This window comes from Schistocerca serialis, chromosome 4 (genome assembly GCF_023864345.2).
Source record: "Schistocerca serialis cubense isolate TAMUIC-IGC-003099 chromosome 4, iqSchSeri2.2, whole genome shotgun sequence".
NCBI lineage: Eukaryota > Metazoa > Arthropoda > Insecta > Orthoptera > Acrididae > Schistocerca > Schistocerca serialis.
This window is the reverse complement of record NC_064641.1, coordinates 353,919,908-353,937,264: the sequence shown is the minus strand read 5'-3', so window position 1 is coordinate 353,937,264 and position 17,357 is coordinate 353,919,908. Positions and strand designations below refer to the sequence as shown.

General features: G+C 37.4%; 1 protein-coding gene across 6 annotated transcripts in view; it reads left to right on the top strand.

Annotated features, from left to right (window-relative positions):
- Window positions 1–17,357, top strand: part of LOC126474141 (axotactin) — a 557,260-nt gene that overhangs the window by 264,664 nt on the left and 275,239 nt on the right. For all 6 annotated transcript variants that reach the window (XR_007586577.1, XR_007586576.1, XM_050101588.1 and 3 more), the window contains 2 exons: window positions 3,498–3,807; window positions 16,103–16,407. Coding sequence is in view for 4 of the 6 variants with exons in the window: in XM_050101588.1 (XP_049957545.1) it covers window positions 3,498–3,807; window positions 16,103–16,407 (615 nt within the window). In the remaining 2 variants the exon portion in view is untranslated. The remainder of the gene's footprint in view (window positions 1–3,497; window positions 3,808–16,102; window positions 16,408–17,357) is intronic.

Below are 17,357 nucleotides of genomic sequence, written 5' to 3'. Positions count from 1 at the left end.
CACTTCAGAACGAAAATTTCATTCTTTAACCTGTTGCTGGATAGTGTGTACAAAACATGATGGACATTGTAGAACCAGATTAGTTACAAGAAGCCTTTAGTCCTGTAGTGCATTATTAATCAATTAAAGTTTTGCAGCTACAAAGATCTACATGAATCAAGAGGATGGATTCAATAATGGTGCAAATATAGCTTGCAGTCTGAAAAGAGTTTTTATGACCTAAAACAAGTTCCAACTGAAAAACAATTGTTGAACTATGCAATGACATTATGATTTGTTCACACTGACAACAATCCTATCTTCAATCATGAAAGGAGTTGAAGAAATCAATTAAAATTTATGTCACAGCTGAGACTTGCACCCAGGTCTCATGTGCATGCATGCTAACCATTACACCACCATAGAAATGTAGCTAACACAGCTGCATGGGCTACCCTACTCCAGGGTCCTTCCTAACATGAACTTCAATTCAGAAGCATAATTATAGCATTGTTTACTGATGACGGGCTAATTATTCAAAGGAGAACAGATAGCATTACTGAAGCTTTTGACATGCTGAATCAGAAATTTGAAATAACATTTGACAGGATATTTTGAAATCAATTTTCTTAGCTTGGAAAGGAAATTAAAATAAGTTCACAGGGAATTTATGTAAATCAGTCAACATATACAAAGAAAATTTTAAGATTTTTTAAGTTTGATGATTTAAATCCAGTTGCTACACCTATGGAGTGTGGAATGGTGATAGATGAAGAAAATGTTGTCAGTGATGAGCCATTGGAAAGGACCAAACCCTATCAAGAAGCTGTAGGGAGTCCATTGTACTTTGCAACAATACCTCATCCAGATATTAGTTTTGTTATTAATTCCTTAAGCAGATTTATTGGTAAGCTAATGTTTAATCGCTGGAAAATGGTGAAACACATTTTTCAGTATCTAAAAGGAACTGTGAAGTACAGTATATTCTTTGATGGAGGCTCAACACTGCTTGCCTATGCTGATTCTGATTAAGGAGATAATATCTCAACTAGATGCTCCACCAGCAGAGTTCTTATCGTAATAGGAGGACCCATTGCCTGGTATGCTTGCAAAAAACGTCTTGTGGCAACTTCAATGGCTGAAGCAAAATACTGACCTCCAGTTTGCGATATTTGTTGGGTATGACACCTTGGATAAGAACTTGGAATTTCAGGTTTGGACCAACTGCCAGAACTGTGTGTTGACAATCGGGTTGCCATATGAATGTTGAAGAAAACCAATGATGAAAAGTAACAATATACTGAAAGTCCATGAAAATTCATTCAGCAACATGTTGAAATGACTGGCAGATTAACATATGTAGAAAGTCCTAGTCAACTTGCTGGTGTACTACAAAACCACTACCTCTTATAGTGTTTGAAGAATTGAGAAGAAAAATAATTAAGGAGGAGCATTGAGGGTTAATCATTTTCCTATGTTTTGCTGTTATATGTTGTGCAAGATGTTTATGTAAATGTTCCATATTTTTTTAATAATGCTGTATTAATTACTCTTTGTTCAGTTAGTTATTTCTTTTCCAAGTGTGTTTTTGTGAATATGTTACATTAAAGACTACTCATTTAAACATTGCCAGATAGTTACTTATCATTACCAGAATTTATACAGAGGTCATATGTCAAACATCGTTTTCCATATCTGAAATGGGAAAGTATGATAAACATATTTATGTATTTTGTTAATGTGTTTTGAAAAATATCAAAACTGCAGTACTTTTTTAAGGACTGTACACAATATTTCATGTTTTAAGAGTTAAATAAACACCTGTACCATCATTCAGAACAGCAGTGTCAGTAATGTGTAAAAATATCCAATTTTTGTAATACTGTTGATTGTATCACAGTGATTTATTTTTCATTATAAGAGCAATGGTTGACAATTCTTAAATCATGAATTATTCCACAGGAACTCTCAAAAATTGCACCAGTTTGGACATACCATACTATGAACTTTATTTCTGAAAAACACATCAACAAGATACATAAACATATTCATCATACCTTCCCATTTCAAGTATAGAAAATGATGTTTGACATATGATCTTGTCTAGTGGACTAACATGCAGTACATTTGTCCATGAAATTCACTATGACTGCCTGGCAAGACTCCACTTGCATTTCACCAGCAACATTTTTAATTTCTTCCTTTAACTCATGGATGTTTTAGGATTTATTCACATGCACCAGTGATTTAAAATAACCTCAAAGAAAAAATAGTCGCAAGGGCTTCAGTCAAATGATCTTGGTGACTATTGTTGGTCACCAATAACTGAAATTATGCAATCCAGAAATTGCTTATTCTAACAAGTCAGTTGTTTCACAGACAGTGGGACAAGCATCACTGTCCTGCTGTAGCCCCAACTCTTGAATGTCCATTCAAATGAAACAAGGTCACAGAACACTTCTTATCAACACATGGTACTGGATTCCATTGTTCTACCTCACCATCCTAAAGGTAAGGGCAAATGATGCCACCCATCCAAAACCACTAAACTGTCATTTGCTGCAGGTGCATTTCCTTCTTTTGAACTCTACAAGAATTTTGTATCCTCAGATACAGAAGTTCTGTTTATTCACAAATCCATTTAAGTGGAAGTGCACTTTATCACTAAAGATAATGTGCCTTACAAAACTGTCATCTGCCAGGAAACCATTCAACAAAATGTCAAGTTTTCTTATTATCAGCTGTTGTGTTAACTAAATTCAATAAAGGTAGCAGTGGAGATCACATCAAAGAATTTGCTGTACTGAAGAACATCCAAAACCCAATTCTTGGGAATGCAAAGAACCAATTTCTCTAGACTAATGCACTATCATGAACTACTGCAATGTTTTGCAAAGCTCAGCCAGAACGAGGGTGTCCAGAACTTTAATATTCATTACTGAATCTGTTTTATTGAACATTACAGTAAGTATGTGGACAATTGATTCATTCATAGCTTTATTGCACCCTAAATAACTTTCCTCATTCTGATGAAATATTTTCACTGTTAGCACATACTGTGCATTAGCATACTGCTCCACTGTTAGACACACAATGAAGAAATGTGAGAACTTCAGATTGAAGAAACACTGGGAATGTTTATGGAAACCAAAGAGATACACACAGTGTGGTCAAGTGATAAACAAAAATATACTATGTATTTCAAAACCAGCACACTTTTTGGATGACCTTTTAATGTCTTTCTGTCAAAGACGTTAAAATGTGTCACTATTCAGAGAATTTAAGCACTGGTCAGCTACAGTATAAGAAAAACATCAAATTTCATGTTTTATTCTCCAACCAGCAATCTCTGCTAATAAAATGATTCCTCTAGTAGTAGTATTTCAGTTTTAGAAATTAAACAGTTAGATGGAGTTCCAAAGTGCCCATGAAACACGATAAGAAGTTTAAATTATTTTCTTTATAATTATATGACATGAAGCTGGTTCTGATTTGTTTTATTCATCCTTCTTTTCCAGACCTACTTTGATGATTCAGCTCTCTTCTATGCAAGTGGTGAACCAGGCATTCATTACATTGCTGTCTCCATTAAGAACAGAGTTGTCCATATAGAGATAAATTTAGGAAATGAACCAATAATTACAACAATGGGTGATGATGTCACTGCAAACTATTGGAATAACCTCACTATAATTCATAATGAAAACCTTGTGAGAATTTATTGTAACACTGAAGCAAAAGAATTTGAATTGTCTGGAACAAAGAATTACTTATATATAGACCCAGAGATTTATATTGGAGGGGGGCCAGAACTTCATAAGAAAACAGGTATGTGCCATCTGATAAAATAGAGATTTTAAATATTGATAATGGTAATTCCAGTATTAGGATGATAAATAAAACAATGAGGAAAGACAGTCACTCACCTGCATGTGAATGAAGGGTGATGTATAGATGATAAAATCATACTGGCTTTTCAGATTTTGATATTTTTCTAATACACTTATAGTATTTACATCTCTCTCTCTCTCTCTCTCTCTCTCTCTCTCTCTCTCATAATATTACTTACTAGCTGTTCCCTGCCACACATTGCTGCAGTTCAGTCTGGTTAAATACAAAAGAAAGAAATGAGAAAGAACACATTTCTAATATGTATGGGAACTGGATGGACATCTTAATCTCTTTCTCTTCCCTGTATCTGTCTGTATATATTCAGCAGTGGCAGCCGAAAACTTCTGGTATAGCCAATGGCCTTGTCAAAGAGGGCAGTGAAGTGGGCAGAGGTCAGCAATGATCTATGGCATGAGGATGCAGCAGGCAGTGGACACCACTGCATTAAAGATACATAATGTTTATCCACAGAACATATGGCCTGTAACTGTAAAAGTGTCATGATGATCACTCTCTTGGCAAAAGATTCCAGAATAGGCTCCATTTGGAACTCTGGGAGGGGGCTGCCTAGGGGGAGATTATTAAGAGAAAAAGATTGAATAACCAACGAAAGGATAACACTCTATGAGTCGGCACATGGAATGTCAGAAGCTTGAGCATGGTTTGGGAACATAGAAAATCTGAAAAGGGAAATGAACATGTTCAATCTAGATTTGGAGGGGGGGGGGGGGGGGGTCAGTGAAGTGAAATGGAAAGGATTTTTTTTTATCAGATGAGCATAGTATAATATCAACAACAGCAGAAAGTGGTATAATGGGAGTAGGACTCATTATCAATAGGACGACTAGGCAGAGAACAAATTACTATGAACAGTTCACTGATGGGATTGTTCTTATCAGAATCGATAACAAACCAACATCGACAACAATAGTTCAGGTATACATGCTGACATCACAAGCTGAAGATGAAGAGGTAGAGGAAGTATATGAGAATACTGAATGGGTAATTCATTATGTAAAGGGAAATGAAAATCTAATAGTCATGGGGGACTGAAATGCAATTGTAGGGAAAGAAAAGTTTACAGGACAATATGGGCTTGTGACAATGAACAAGAGAGGAGAAAGACTAATTTAGTTCTGCAATTAATTTCAACTAGTAATATTGAGAACTCTGTTCAAGAACCACAAGAGGAGGAACTATACTTTGAAAAGCCCAGGAGATGCAGAAATATTTCAGTTAAATTATGTAATGCTCAGACAGAGATTCCGAAATCAGGTACTGGATTGTAAGGCATATCCAGGTGCAGATATAGACTCAAATCACAATTTAGTAGTGAGGGAAAGTAGGCTGAAGTTTAGGGGACTAGTCAGGAAAAACCAGTGCCCAAAGAAGTGGAATATGGAAGTACTAAGTAATGAAAGAGACACACTTGAAGTCCTGTGAGGCTGTAGAAGCTGTGATAATAAATAGCTCAGTAGACAGTTCAGCTGAAGAGGAATGGACATCTCTAAAAATGGAAATCACAGAAGTTGGAAAGAAAAACATTGGTACAGGGAAGGTAACTATGAAGAAACAATGAGTAACAGCAGAAGTACTTCAGTTGATCGATGAAAGATGGAAGCACAAAAATGTTCATGGGAATTCAGGAATACAGAAATACAAGCCACTTAGGTTTGAAATAAATTGGAAGTGCAGGGAAGCTAAGGTGAAATGACTGAATGAAAACTGTGAAGAAGTCAGAAGGACTGACTCAGCATATAGAAAAGTCAAAACAATCTTTGGTGAAATTATAAGCTAGGGAATTCCACTGTTAAATACAGAGGAGAGACTGGACAGATGGAAAGAGTACACTGAATGCCTTTATGAGGAGGAAGACTTGTCTGATGTCATCATAGAAGAAGAAACAGGAGTTGAAAGGGAAGAGATAGGAGATTCAGATTTATAATTAAAATTTAGAAGAAGTTTGGGAGACTTACAGTCAAATAAGACAAAAAAAGGGTTCAAATGGAAAAGAAAATTGAGAATCTGTTAGATGACAATCAGTTTGGCTTTAGGAAAGGTAAAGTCACCAGAGAGGCAGTTCTAATGTTATGGTTGATAATGGAAGTGAGATTAAAGAAAAATCAAGACTCATTCATAGGATTTGTCAATGTGGAAAAAGCTTTTGAAAGTGTCAAATGGTGCAAGATGCTCAAAATTCTGAGAAAAACAAGAGTGTATAGGGAACAATGGGTGACATACAACATGTATCAAAACCAAGAGAGAACAATAAGACTGGAACACCAAGAATGAAGTGCATGGATTAAAAAGGGTTTAAGACAGGGATGTAGTCTTTCATCCCTGCTGTTCAGTCAATACCTTGAAGAAGCAATGACTTTAAATAAAAGGAAAGGTTCAAGAGAGGAATTAAAATTCAGCATGAAAGAATATCAGTGTTAAGATTCACTGAGACATTACTATCCTCAGTGTAAATGAAGAAGTATTACACGAGCTTTTGAGTGGAATGAACAGTCTAACTGGTACAAGATGTGAATTGAGATTAAACCAAAGAAGGATGAATGTAATGAAAAGTAGCAGAAACACAACATTAGGATTGGTGATAACTAAGTAGACCAAGTTAAGGAATTCTGCTAACTAGACAGCAAAATAACCAATGACAGAGAGCAAGGAGAACATAAAAAGCAGATTAACAGTAGCAGAAACATCATTCCTGGCCAAGAGAAGTCTACTAGTATCAAACATAGGTCTTAATATGAGGAAGAAATTTCCGACAATGTATGTTTGGAGCACAGCATTCTATGGCAGTGATAATCGACTATAGGAAAACTGGAACATCAGAAAATCAAAGCATTTCAGATGTGACACTACAGAAGAATGTTGAAAATTAGATGGACTGATAAGGTAAGGAATGAGGAGGTTCTCTGCAGAATCAGCAAGAAAAGGAATGTGTGGAAAACACTGACAAGAAGAAGGGACAGGATTACAGGATAGGACACCTGTTTGAGTCATCAGAGAATAACTTCCATGGGAGCTGTAGAGAGTAAAAACTGTAGAGAAAGACAGAGATTGGAATACATCCAGGAAATAAGTGAGGACATAGATTGCAAATGCTAATCTACAGTGAAAAGGTTGGCACAGGAGAGGAGTTCGTGGTGGGCCTCTTTCATTAGCATATTGTGTAAAAATATAAAGTAAATCAGTCAAGAACTTTTCGAGAGTTTTGCTAATAGTATTTCCCCTTATTACATATTTATTTATTTATATGTGTGAAAATATGTATATAAAAACACATGCTTATTCAAGTGTGACATTCTGTCAAAATTTTCTAAAGCAATCAATGAAGAACTTACAGAGCATTAAGATTTTGAACACACCAACATTTAATTTTAATTTATGCAGATGTATGAGGGTGGTTTAATAGCCTGGCAAATTTCCATAAAAGAATGGAACATTTTTGTTGCACCTTCATGATTGGTAACCAAGGGTTATATAAAGAATTTCAACAATGTAGAGTGTACAGCTGATTGTTAACAGCCATCTGACTTGGTCAGTGTGTTGACTGTGATTGAAAGTGGAAAAGATCTAGTTTTGTGCTGTTACTAAACATTTTCATTTGAAGGGTTGGACTGCTGGAAAAATCAAAAGAGAATCGGATGAAGTCCATGTGGACTCTGCACTATCATTGAAGACCATTTACTTTTGTATAGCACCAAAGATGAGGCTTGCTCTAGCTGTCCAATTAAGACCACCACAGAGGAAACCGTTGACAAAAATCCAGCTAAGGTTGCTGAGACTGTAGGCATCTCAGCTGAGTGAGTGCGTAATATTCTACACAGAGAACTGGCTATGAAGAAGCTGCATGTGATGTGCGTACTGTGATGACTCATAGTCAAGCGTATCTGGCAGAACATTTCAACACACTGTCTGGCGATGTTTAATCACAACCCACAAGACTTTTTGTGCCGATTTGTGACTGTTCATGAAACCTGAATCAATAACTACAAATCAGCGTCAAAATGTTGGTCATAACAATGGACAAAGGGTTGTGAAAGGGCACCAAAGAAAGCAAAGACCATTTTGTCAGCTGATAAGGAGATGACCACTGTTTTTGGGTTCCCAAGGAATAATACTTGTAGATTACGTGGAAAAAGTCAGAACTATTACTGGACCCTCCTATGCTTCATTGTTGAATTGTCTGAAACCCATGTTGGCTGAAAAAAGATCAAGATTGGCATGCAAGAAAGTGCTCTTTCACCAGGATAATGCGCCATCTCACACATCAGTGATGATAATGGCAAAAGTGGCTAAATTGGGCTTTGAATTCCGTATCTCTGTGACGCACTTCCATGGACTGAACAAACCTGTGACCATTCATGCTGCCCTTCTTTGTATACATTCTGTATCCCCTGTTAGTCCTATTTGGTATGGGTCCCACACACTTGAGCAATATTCCAGAACCAGTCACACAAGTGATTTGTAAGCAGTCTCATTTGTAGACTGATTGCACTTCTACAGTATTCTACCAAAAAACCGAAGACTACCGTCTACTTTACCCACAACAGAGCCTATATTATCATTCAATTTCACATCCCTACGAGGTGTTACACCCATGTATTTGTATGATTTGGCCAATTCCAACACTGACTCATTGATATTGTACTCATTTGTTTTGTGAAGTGCATAATTTTACATTTCTGAACATCTGAAGCAAGTTGTCAATGTTTGCACCACTTTGAAATGTTATTATACCTGACTGAATATTTATGCAGCTTCTTTCAAATAGTATGTCATTGTAGATAGCAGCATCATCTGCAGAAAACCTGATAATTGTTGTTGTTGTGGTCTTCAGTCCTGAGACTGGTTTGATGCAGCTCTCCATGTTACTCTATCCTGTGCAAGCTTCTTCATCTCCCAGTACCTACTGCAACCTACATCCTTCTGAATCTGTTTAGTGTATTCATCTCTTGGTCTCCCTCTACAATTTTTATCCTCCACGCCGCCCTCCAATGCTAAATTTGTGATCCCTTGATGCCTCAGAACATGTCCTACCAACCGGTCCCTCCTTCTAGTCAAGTTGTGCCACAAACTCCTCTTCTCCCCAATTCTATTCAATACCTCCTCATTAGTTATGTGATCTACCCATATAATCTTCAGCATTCTTCTGTAACACCACATTTCAAAAGCTTCTATTCTCTTATTGTCTAAACTATTTATCGTCCACATTTCACTTCCATACAAGTCTACACTCTACAGATACTTTCAGAAACAACTTCCTGACACTTAAATCTATACTCGATGTTAACAAATTTCTCTTCTTCAGAAACGCTTTCCTTGCCATTGCCAGTCTACATTTTATATCCTCTCTACTTTGACCATCATCAGTTATTTTGCTCCCCAAATAGCAAAACTCATTTACTACGTTAAGCATCTCATTTCCTAATCTTATTCCCACAGCATCACCCGATTTAATTCGACTACATTCCATTATCTTCGTTTTGCTTTTGTTGATGTTCATCTTATATCCTCCTTTCAAGACACTATCCATTCCGTTCAGCTGCTCTTCCAGGTCCTTTACTGTTTCTGACAGAATTACAATGTCATCGGCAAACCTCAAAGTTTTTATTTCTTCTCCATGGATTCTAATTCCTACTCCAAATTTTTCTTTTGTTTCCTTCACTGCTTGCTCAATATACAGATTGAATAACATCGGGGATAGGCTACAACCCTGTCTCATTCCCATCCCAACCACTGCTTCCCTTTCATACTCCTCGACTCTTAAAACTGCCATCTGTTTTCTGCACAAGTTGTAAATAGCCTTTCGTTTCCTGTATTTTACCCCTGCCACCTTCAGAATTTGAAAGAGAGTATTCCAGTCAACGTTGTCAAAAGCTTTCTCTAAGTCTACAAATGCTAGAAATGTAGGTTTGCCTTTCCTTAATATATTTTTTAAGATAAGTGGTATTATTAATTTTTATCAGCTGTCATTGGAAAGTGTGACTGCAAATGTGATGGGAAAGTAAAGTGTTGTTTGGAGGTGCACTTCTGCTTTTAGAACCTAAACCTTTGCCTTCATTAATGTTTTGCTTCTCCTCTCATAAAACACGTAATAAGACTGTATCCTCATAGGCAATTAACTAATGAAAGCCATGTACTGAATTACAGATTTTTCACGGGAAGGAGGTCTGAATGTTCTTCTGATATGTCACTGTCAAAGAGTGTTGTTGGATATGTCAATAAATTGTGACATTAATAAAACTGATCTGATAATTCAAGTTATTTGTTTGTTTGATAACTTTGTATGGATTCATGATGTTGTATATTCTAAGTCATCTGTGCAGCACAATGTAGACCACCCTATTGGGAAATCACATCAAAAGCCAAAAAGTAAACAGCGTCTAACAAACAAGGCAGTGTAGTTGGGTAATCCCCTCTGTAGTTTCTTTCTTAGTGCAATTGGAGCATTGTTCAAATGGTTCAAATGGCTCTGAGCACTATGGGACTCAACTGCTGTGGTTATCAGTCCCCTAGAACTTAGAACTACTTAAACCTAACTAACCTAAGGACATCACACACATCCACGCCCTAGGCAGGATTCGAACCTGCGACCGTAGCAGTCCCACGGTTCCGGACTGCGCGCCTAGAACCGCGAGACCACCGCGGCCGGCGGAGCATTGTCTTCCCAGAACAAAGCATATATGTCAGGCTACATACCAAAAGAATATGGGATTACATTAAATTCAACAAATCATTTAAAAGATTTGCATACATGTTTTATAGAAAAACCATCTTATGTACTTCTCTTTGGTTCTATATCTTCTTTCTCTTCCACAAATGAATTAAAAGAACCCAATTACCATTCCTGTCTGTGATATTTCACTAGCAATTCTTTCCCGTGCTTGGAGTGTCCCTGTTGCTGTATTCAGGATTGTAGTTATCGTAAGTGCTTGGATATTTTTCCGCTAGACCAACAAAAATGGACACTGAACTCAGGACCATATGTCGTTTTCCTGGATTCTGAGACAATCGCACAACCAAATCAGAAACATTTATAAATTGTCAGTAGCACAAATGTGATGCATGGCGAAAAGTGAAGCATGCCTCACTCATGTGGCAGTGGCATGGCATGCCATATTATTCAGTTACTTTGTGTCAATGCAGTGGGCACTTCTCCATTAAACTGTGTGTGTTGCATATGACAGAAGCATTCATTTTGCCATGCCACATGTCATGTGACTCGCCATGTCACCCTGGTGGACACCCTGCCTTAGATGCAATACATTTAGTTTGTTACAAAGAATTCCGTACATGATAGCTTTAAAAGTTCTTATAGTGAAAACCTGTTTAGTGAATCAGAAGACACCAGATTTGTGGGTGATAAAATACAATGTGTAGGTACCAGTCATTGAATGCAGCTCAATACTACAGGATGAATCTTCAGTGTTTTTTGGCTCACCATAATGGATTATAAGGCAATTCAGCGGACAACTTACCATGCTGACAACCCATCTTGCAGTAATGTGACAATGCTCGATCCACATGGCTCTTCTGGTCAAACTGACAGGCTGAACAGTGTACAATACATAAGCTGCATGGCCCGTTCATGATTGGAAACACACTGTGCTCTACTGAAATATGCTGAGATATTCTTCCATTACAAATGTTGTTGTAAGTTTTATTATTATTAATTAGGCTGCGTCATTTATTGAGATAGATAAATTCCCGCAGCAACATGAATGGGGAGGACGGCTATATATTGTCAAAGACGTAGATGCCAGAGATTGCTGTCCAACAGGCCACATTTTTTTCAGCAGGTGGCCAATTCTGGGCTCAACAGTATAAGCAAGCAGCTAACAGAGAATTGCCATATGTCATCAATGTCTTGTTACAGGAAAACATTTCCCCTTAATACAAGTTAACAATTTGTTTTAGCCTCCCAGTAACCTACTACAAATGTGTAAGCCATTCACTACCGAGGAAAAGACTCCATTGCTTCAAGATAACAAGAAGACACAGGGTGTAATTAGTGGATCCAGAGATAATACTTACACAGCTAAGGGACTTGTGTGTCAAAAGTTGCAATGCTGTTAAGAATGTATGGGGTGCCATAGGTACATAGTGTGATCTAACCTCTAAGATTAATCATCAGTGAAATTGACTCACTCACATCTGGTGTGCAAGCTACACTACCTGGTTGTTCACATGGAGTCTTATGTTAAAGATTCCACATATAATCTCTCTGTTTACAAATGTGCTTGTACCCGAAATCATTAACAAGTAACAGGAATGAATACTGTTAGACATTTGTGACTTAGTGCTGTCATGCTTGTCAACATATTTCGGTTGGCAGGGTAAATTCTATGAGTAGGAGTAGGCAGATGGGGTGGCAATGGATTCCCCACCTCCCTTCTGTAGCAGCTGATGTGTTCTTTTGAAGCCTTTGAACAAATAGCTCCATGTTCCACACTGCTACACTCGTAGACCCATTCTTCCCACCCATCTGTTTCAGAACGATGTAAATGGTACTTTAGGAGATGTCACTCACATTGGTATATGACTTTTACCTCTGAGTCCAAATCAGAAAACTTTTGCAGAAGAAAGCACATCTGCTGAGAGGAAGGTGGGCTGTAAGGGGAGGAGGCAGCCCCATATTCCCAGTTAAGGTGAAATGTAAAGTGGTTGTTAGAGGTACATAAATGACATGTTCTTTGTAAAGCAACACGGAAACAGGACTAGGGGAGTTCCATCAGCACCTCAGCAGCCTACATAAAAACATACGATTCATTCTGGAAATGGGCGATAACAGCACAGTTCCATTCCTGAATGTACAAGTATATAGAACACTTAGCAGCAAACTACAACATAAATTGTATAGAAAACTATGCATGCTAACAGATATTTTCATGTGGAGTTGCACAATAATCTAGCACAGAAGAATTCTGTGTTATGTATTGTGATATTTTGAGCTCTCAAGAAAAATGATACTGATAACCTCTAACACACTAACAAGCTCTAGACAGTATTCCATATGAATGGATACACCAATAAAAACATGCATTAATCTAGACAACCAGCAAAACAAAACTGATAACAGTAAAGGACAACAATCCTTGTTGCTTGCTTGCCTTATGTGAGAAGCATACCTGACCACAGTGGCTGCATGCTGCACCACAGAGGAATTACACTACCAGAGTGGCTACAAAAAGATCCACATATATTACGGCCCATAGGTTCTGTCCATGCTGCAGTCATTTATGAATTTCAATGTACATACAGTGGTATCTGCATTGGTGAAACCAAGAGACTGATTCAGAGCATGAAAGGTATGTATGACTGGGGCAACATAGAAAATCAGCAATAGCCAATTGCCAGCTGGACTTTCATTTTGCAAGAAGCCTTTTGCTTCCTCAGCAACAATTTATGTGATGGTGAAAAATGAGAAAGGCCATTGAGATAATGAAATATCCCAACAACATCAACAAGGAGAATGGCTACAAACTGTAGTATACCTAACTGCCATTGTTCACAGCCCTACGGACCTAGTGTGTCCATCAGCCAGCAGGTCCTCAGGAACCAAGCTCAACAGTATAAGTAAATAATCACAAGAGAACTGCCATGCAGTTAAAAGTCTTGTGGTAGAAAAGTGTTACCCCTGTGTACAAGCTTCAAATTTGCTATTGACTGCCAGTCCCTCGATGGAGTAACATAGTCAATAGCCTTATGTGTAAGCACCCCTACATAAGTGCCTTGACTTTGGACTGTACAATAACACTCCAAAATGTGATGTTGGTAGTCACTTGACAACTGAAACTGGATGGTAATTGGGAAGACCATCTCAGAATCGAGTTTAGTCACTGTGAAGAGATCACTGCAAAGATGATCAAAATGTCAGTTTTATAGTTTCACTGTTTGTAGTTTTACTGGTTAACAGTGATGAAGCCTAGTAACCAGACTCTTTTTATTCAAACATAACTGCTACTTATCCACCTGTAGCATAGTGTGATCTTCAAACAGTGGTAATTGATGCATGTTGAGGCACGGACGAGGATTGCGTTGTTGACAATTCCAAGTGAAGTTGCGGTATGCGCACGTGTGTGCCTTACACTTAAAGAAAGCATATATCTTGCAAATTAAGACTCTCACTTCCTTTTGTGGAATGTATCACTAACTACCATATCAGCAATGACAGCTCACAATAAATGGAACAAAAATTCCTTAAACAACTCACTAGATAACATTTAATGCTCACATTAGCTACAGCATTCAGAGCAGAGCATTCAGAACACTACTGAACTCTCATTGGCTGTTGGAAAATGTGTGACATAGATGCACAGAACAAACTTAAACTCAACCCCTATTGTTTGCTGAACAAATTTTCATGGAGTTTTCACAGGTAACTTCTGCATAACTTGAGGCAATTAATAGACTTTATTTTATCAAAATCAGATACAAATGAAAAATAAAAAAATCATAATTTAAAATTCTGGGGGTCTACTTAGCTTAGTAATTTGGCTGTTTATCTTAGTGATAGCATAATACATCAAAGAACCAACAGATGGTGCTGCTAGTTTTGTAGTACACCAAAGAACCAATAGATACACAGTTAGTTCTTTGTTTTTTTCTCCCCTCAGGGACAGGAGTGTTCTCAGAAATTCACATCAGTGATTTAATTAAGTGCCACAATCCCATCATTGTGAATGCAAACTAAGATTGGATTTACTTTGCTAGGATATATGAATTTAGTGATGTCTGTTTGTGCATTATAAACTTGAGGATATTGCTTCTTTTGATAAGTTTCTTTCATATTTGACTTTTTTGCTGTAGAAAATTAATTTAGACAAAGTGATCATGTAAGGGTCCTGTTTCTCCCAACTGAGGTACAGCATACTAAAAATCAATGCTATGCAAATGCCCTTTTTAACTTCCATTGCAAAGGATGGGGATATAGCTAATATTTAAGTATGGTTTGATAGTACTTCATGCATTCTGTGCCCTCCTTGCCCCCAAATCCCCAGCCTCCTCCCATATGTCACACTACTGGACGATGAGGTTGCTGTATTCATTGTTATCCAATATAAGACAGAGAAACAATGAAAAATACTTTTATGGCTGTGCTGCTGAGAACCGTATCACCAATTATAATTGTTTCTCCTCCACATATCAAATTATCTGTAGCATTAAACTAAGCATAAGTGTGGCAAAACATGAATGGTCACAACACGTCACAGTCATACTTAAATGGTGGCCACTGCATTCTCTGACAGATCTCACCTCAGTCATGCTGCACTAGATGATCAAATCAGGTTTTGGTTCCATTGCTGATACCACAATGGGCCAACCCTGAACACTTGATACTATGGGTTTTGGTACCATGACCTATAAATTCTATCTATTCTTCTGTTTCTTAAAAGTGTAGAAACATTAAATACATTTTATGGTTCTGGAGTACAAAAGAGGCTGCAGATAGAAACATTAGGGGAGAAAATCCACCTTACTTGAATGTGTGTTAACTGAAGGCAGTCATGTAATCCATTTCAAACTCTGACTGAATTGGCAGGTGCTATACCCATTTTTGCAGAGAAGCTATTCACATATATGACCATATTAACATTTTTACACGTAAGATAGGAAGCCTAAAAGTAAAGGTATATGGATGTTACATCTCAGCATATAAACAAAACTCAAGCGTAAAAAGACCAAAAACCATTTCATGCATTATTAGAACTTTCATCTGCAGTTACAACATTGGTTTGGTGATATTTAAAGCCTATTTTAGTTCAGTAGCTCTAATCAGTGATGGAAAGTCTACTGATGTGAAAGTAGACAAAACAGATTATGCAGTGGCTGTTCACCATACATACAGTACTTCAAGCATTAAGAACAGTACTATAATTTTTAAATTATGACTATAGGTTAATACTACCCTGAAATCCCTAATCTAAGTTCAGAATCAGTTGCTAATCTAGCCAAGGGATCAGATCTAATCCAGTTCTGGTCATCATGACTTCATTTTTCTACAGTTGTCCTAAATCCTGCCATATGGATGGTATGACTTTTTCCGTATATTCACTATGAACTACTTGCCTGATTTTTGTCCTGCTGAGATAGTGCTCCATCAACTTACCATTAGCAAGATATTCAGGTGTAAAAGAACATTTGTGAGCAGAATCTCTTCAAAATTTAACTATTAATTCCTTTAATCTGTAATTTATCGTGTATGCATTATTTTTTACAGGTCTGGCATCTCACAATAACTTTGTGGGGAGTTTGAAATATGTTTTCTTTAATGAAATTTCAATTCTCTATGAACTGAAGAAAGGAAATCCAAAAGTTCATTACATTGGTGTTCTGGAGCCAGAATTTGAAGAAACAAAGGTTGAAGTTATACCACTGACTCTTCCATTCCCATCAGCTCATATTAAGTGGTATTTAAATGATACTGACACTTTGTCACTGAAATTTGACTTCAAAAGCAGCCAGCCAACTGGAGTTCTTGCTGTGTCCAATATTACAACACCATCTGGTCATGGATACTGGGAGGTATTCAAACAAAAGTAACTTTTATCTATAAATTTGTGACTGTAATTATAACAAAAAGAAGATAAAGTGAGGTGAAGATTGGACCTAGTTAAAATGCAGTGCCAGCACACTGCAGCCATCTAGGACAATGTAGCTGTATAAGTGTGAGAGGTCTGTTCAAAAAATTCCAGAACTTTGTCCACAAAATTTTTATGCACTTACCTCTTACTTACTGTGCATGGTCTCCTTCAAAATACTCTCCTCCACTATTGATACAGTGCTACCAGCATCGTTTTCACTTTCAAAAGCAGTCTCGATACACCTCTTGCTGGATCACATGAAACACTGTCTATGAATTTTCTTTTATCTCGTCTACTGTTGTCAATCTTCATTTTTTCAACAGGGTTTTCAGCTTTGGAAATAAAAAAAATGTCCACAAGTGCCAGGTCTGGAGAGCACAGAGGATAAGGCAGCACAGTTATTTCACTTTTTTGCAATAGTCGCAATAGTCATGTACCAACAGGGATGAATGTGCAGCTGCATTATCATGATGCAAGAGCCAGGAATTGTCTCACCGCATTTCCTTCTCACATTTTCTCACTGGCATTCCAACACATCTCAATAGTACCATCGATTAACAGTTTGTCACTGTGGCATCATGATGAACTAATCCTACAAAGTCAAAGAAAGCTATCAGTATGGCTTTGACATTTGTCCTGATCTTGTGAGCTTTTCCTGGTCTTGGAGAACCTTTCTCAATGCATGGTGAAGATTGAACCTTGGTCTCAGAATCATAACCATAGACCCACAGCTTATCACCATTTATGATTCTTGTAAGCAAAATCTTGTTCTTGTTTGCAGGATCCAAAACCTCTTCACAGATTTCAAGGCAAAGGCCTTTTTGGTCTTGACTCATGCGCTTTAGGACAAACATGGCGGCAACATGATGCTTTCTAAGATGCTGTGTCAGG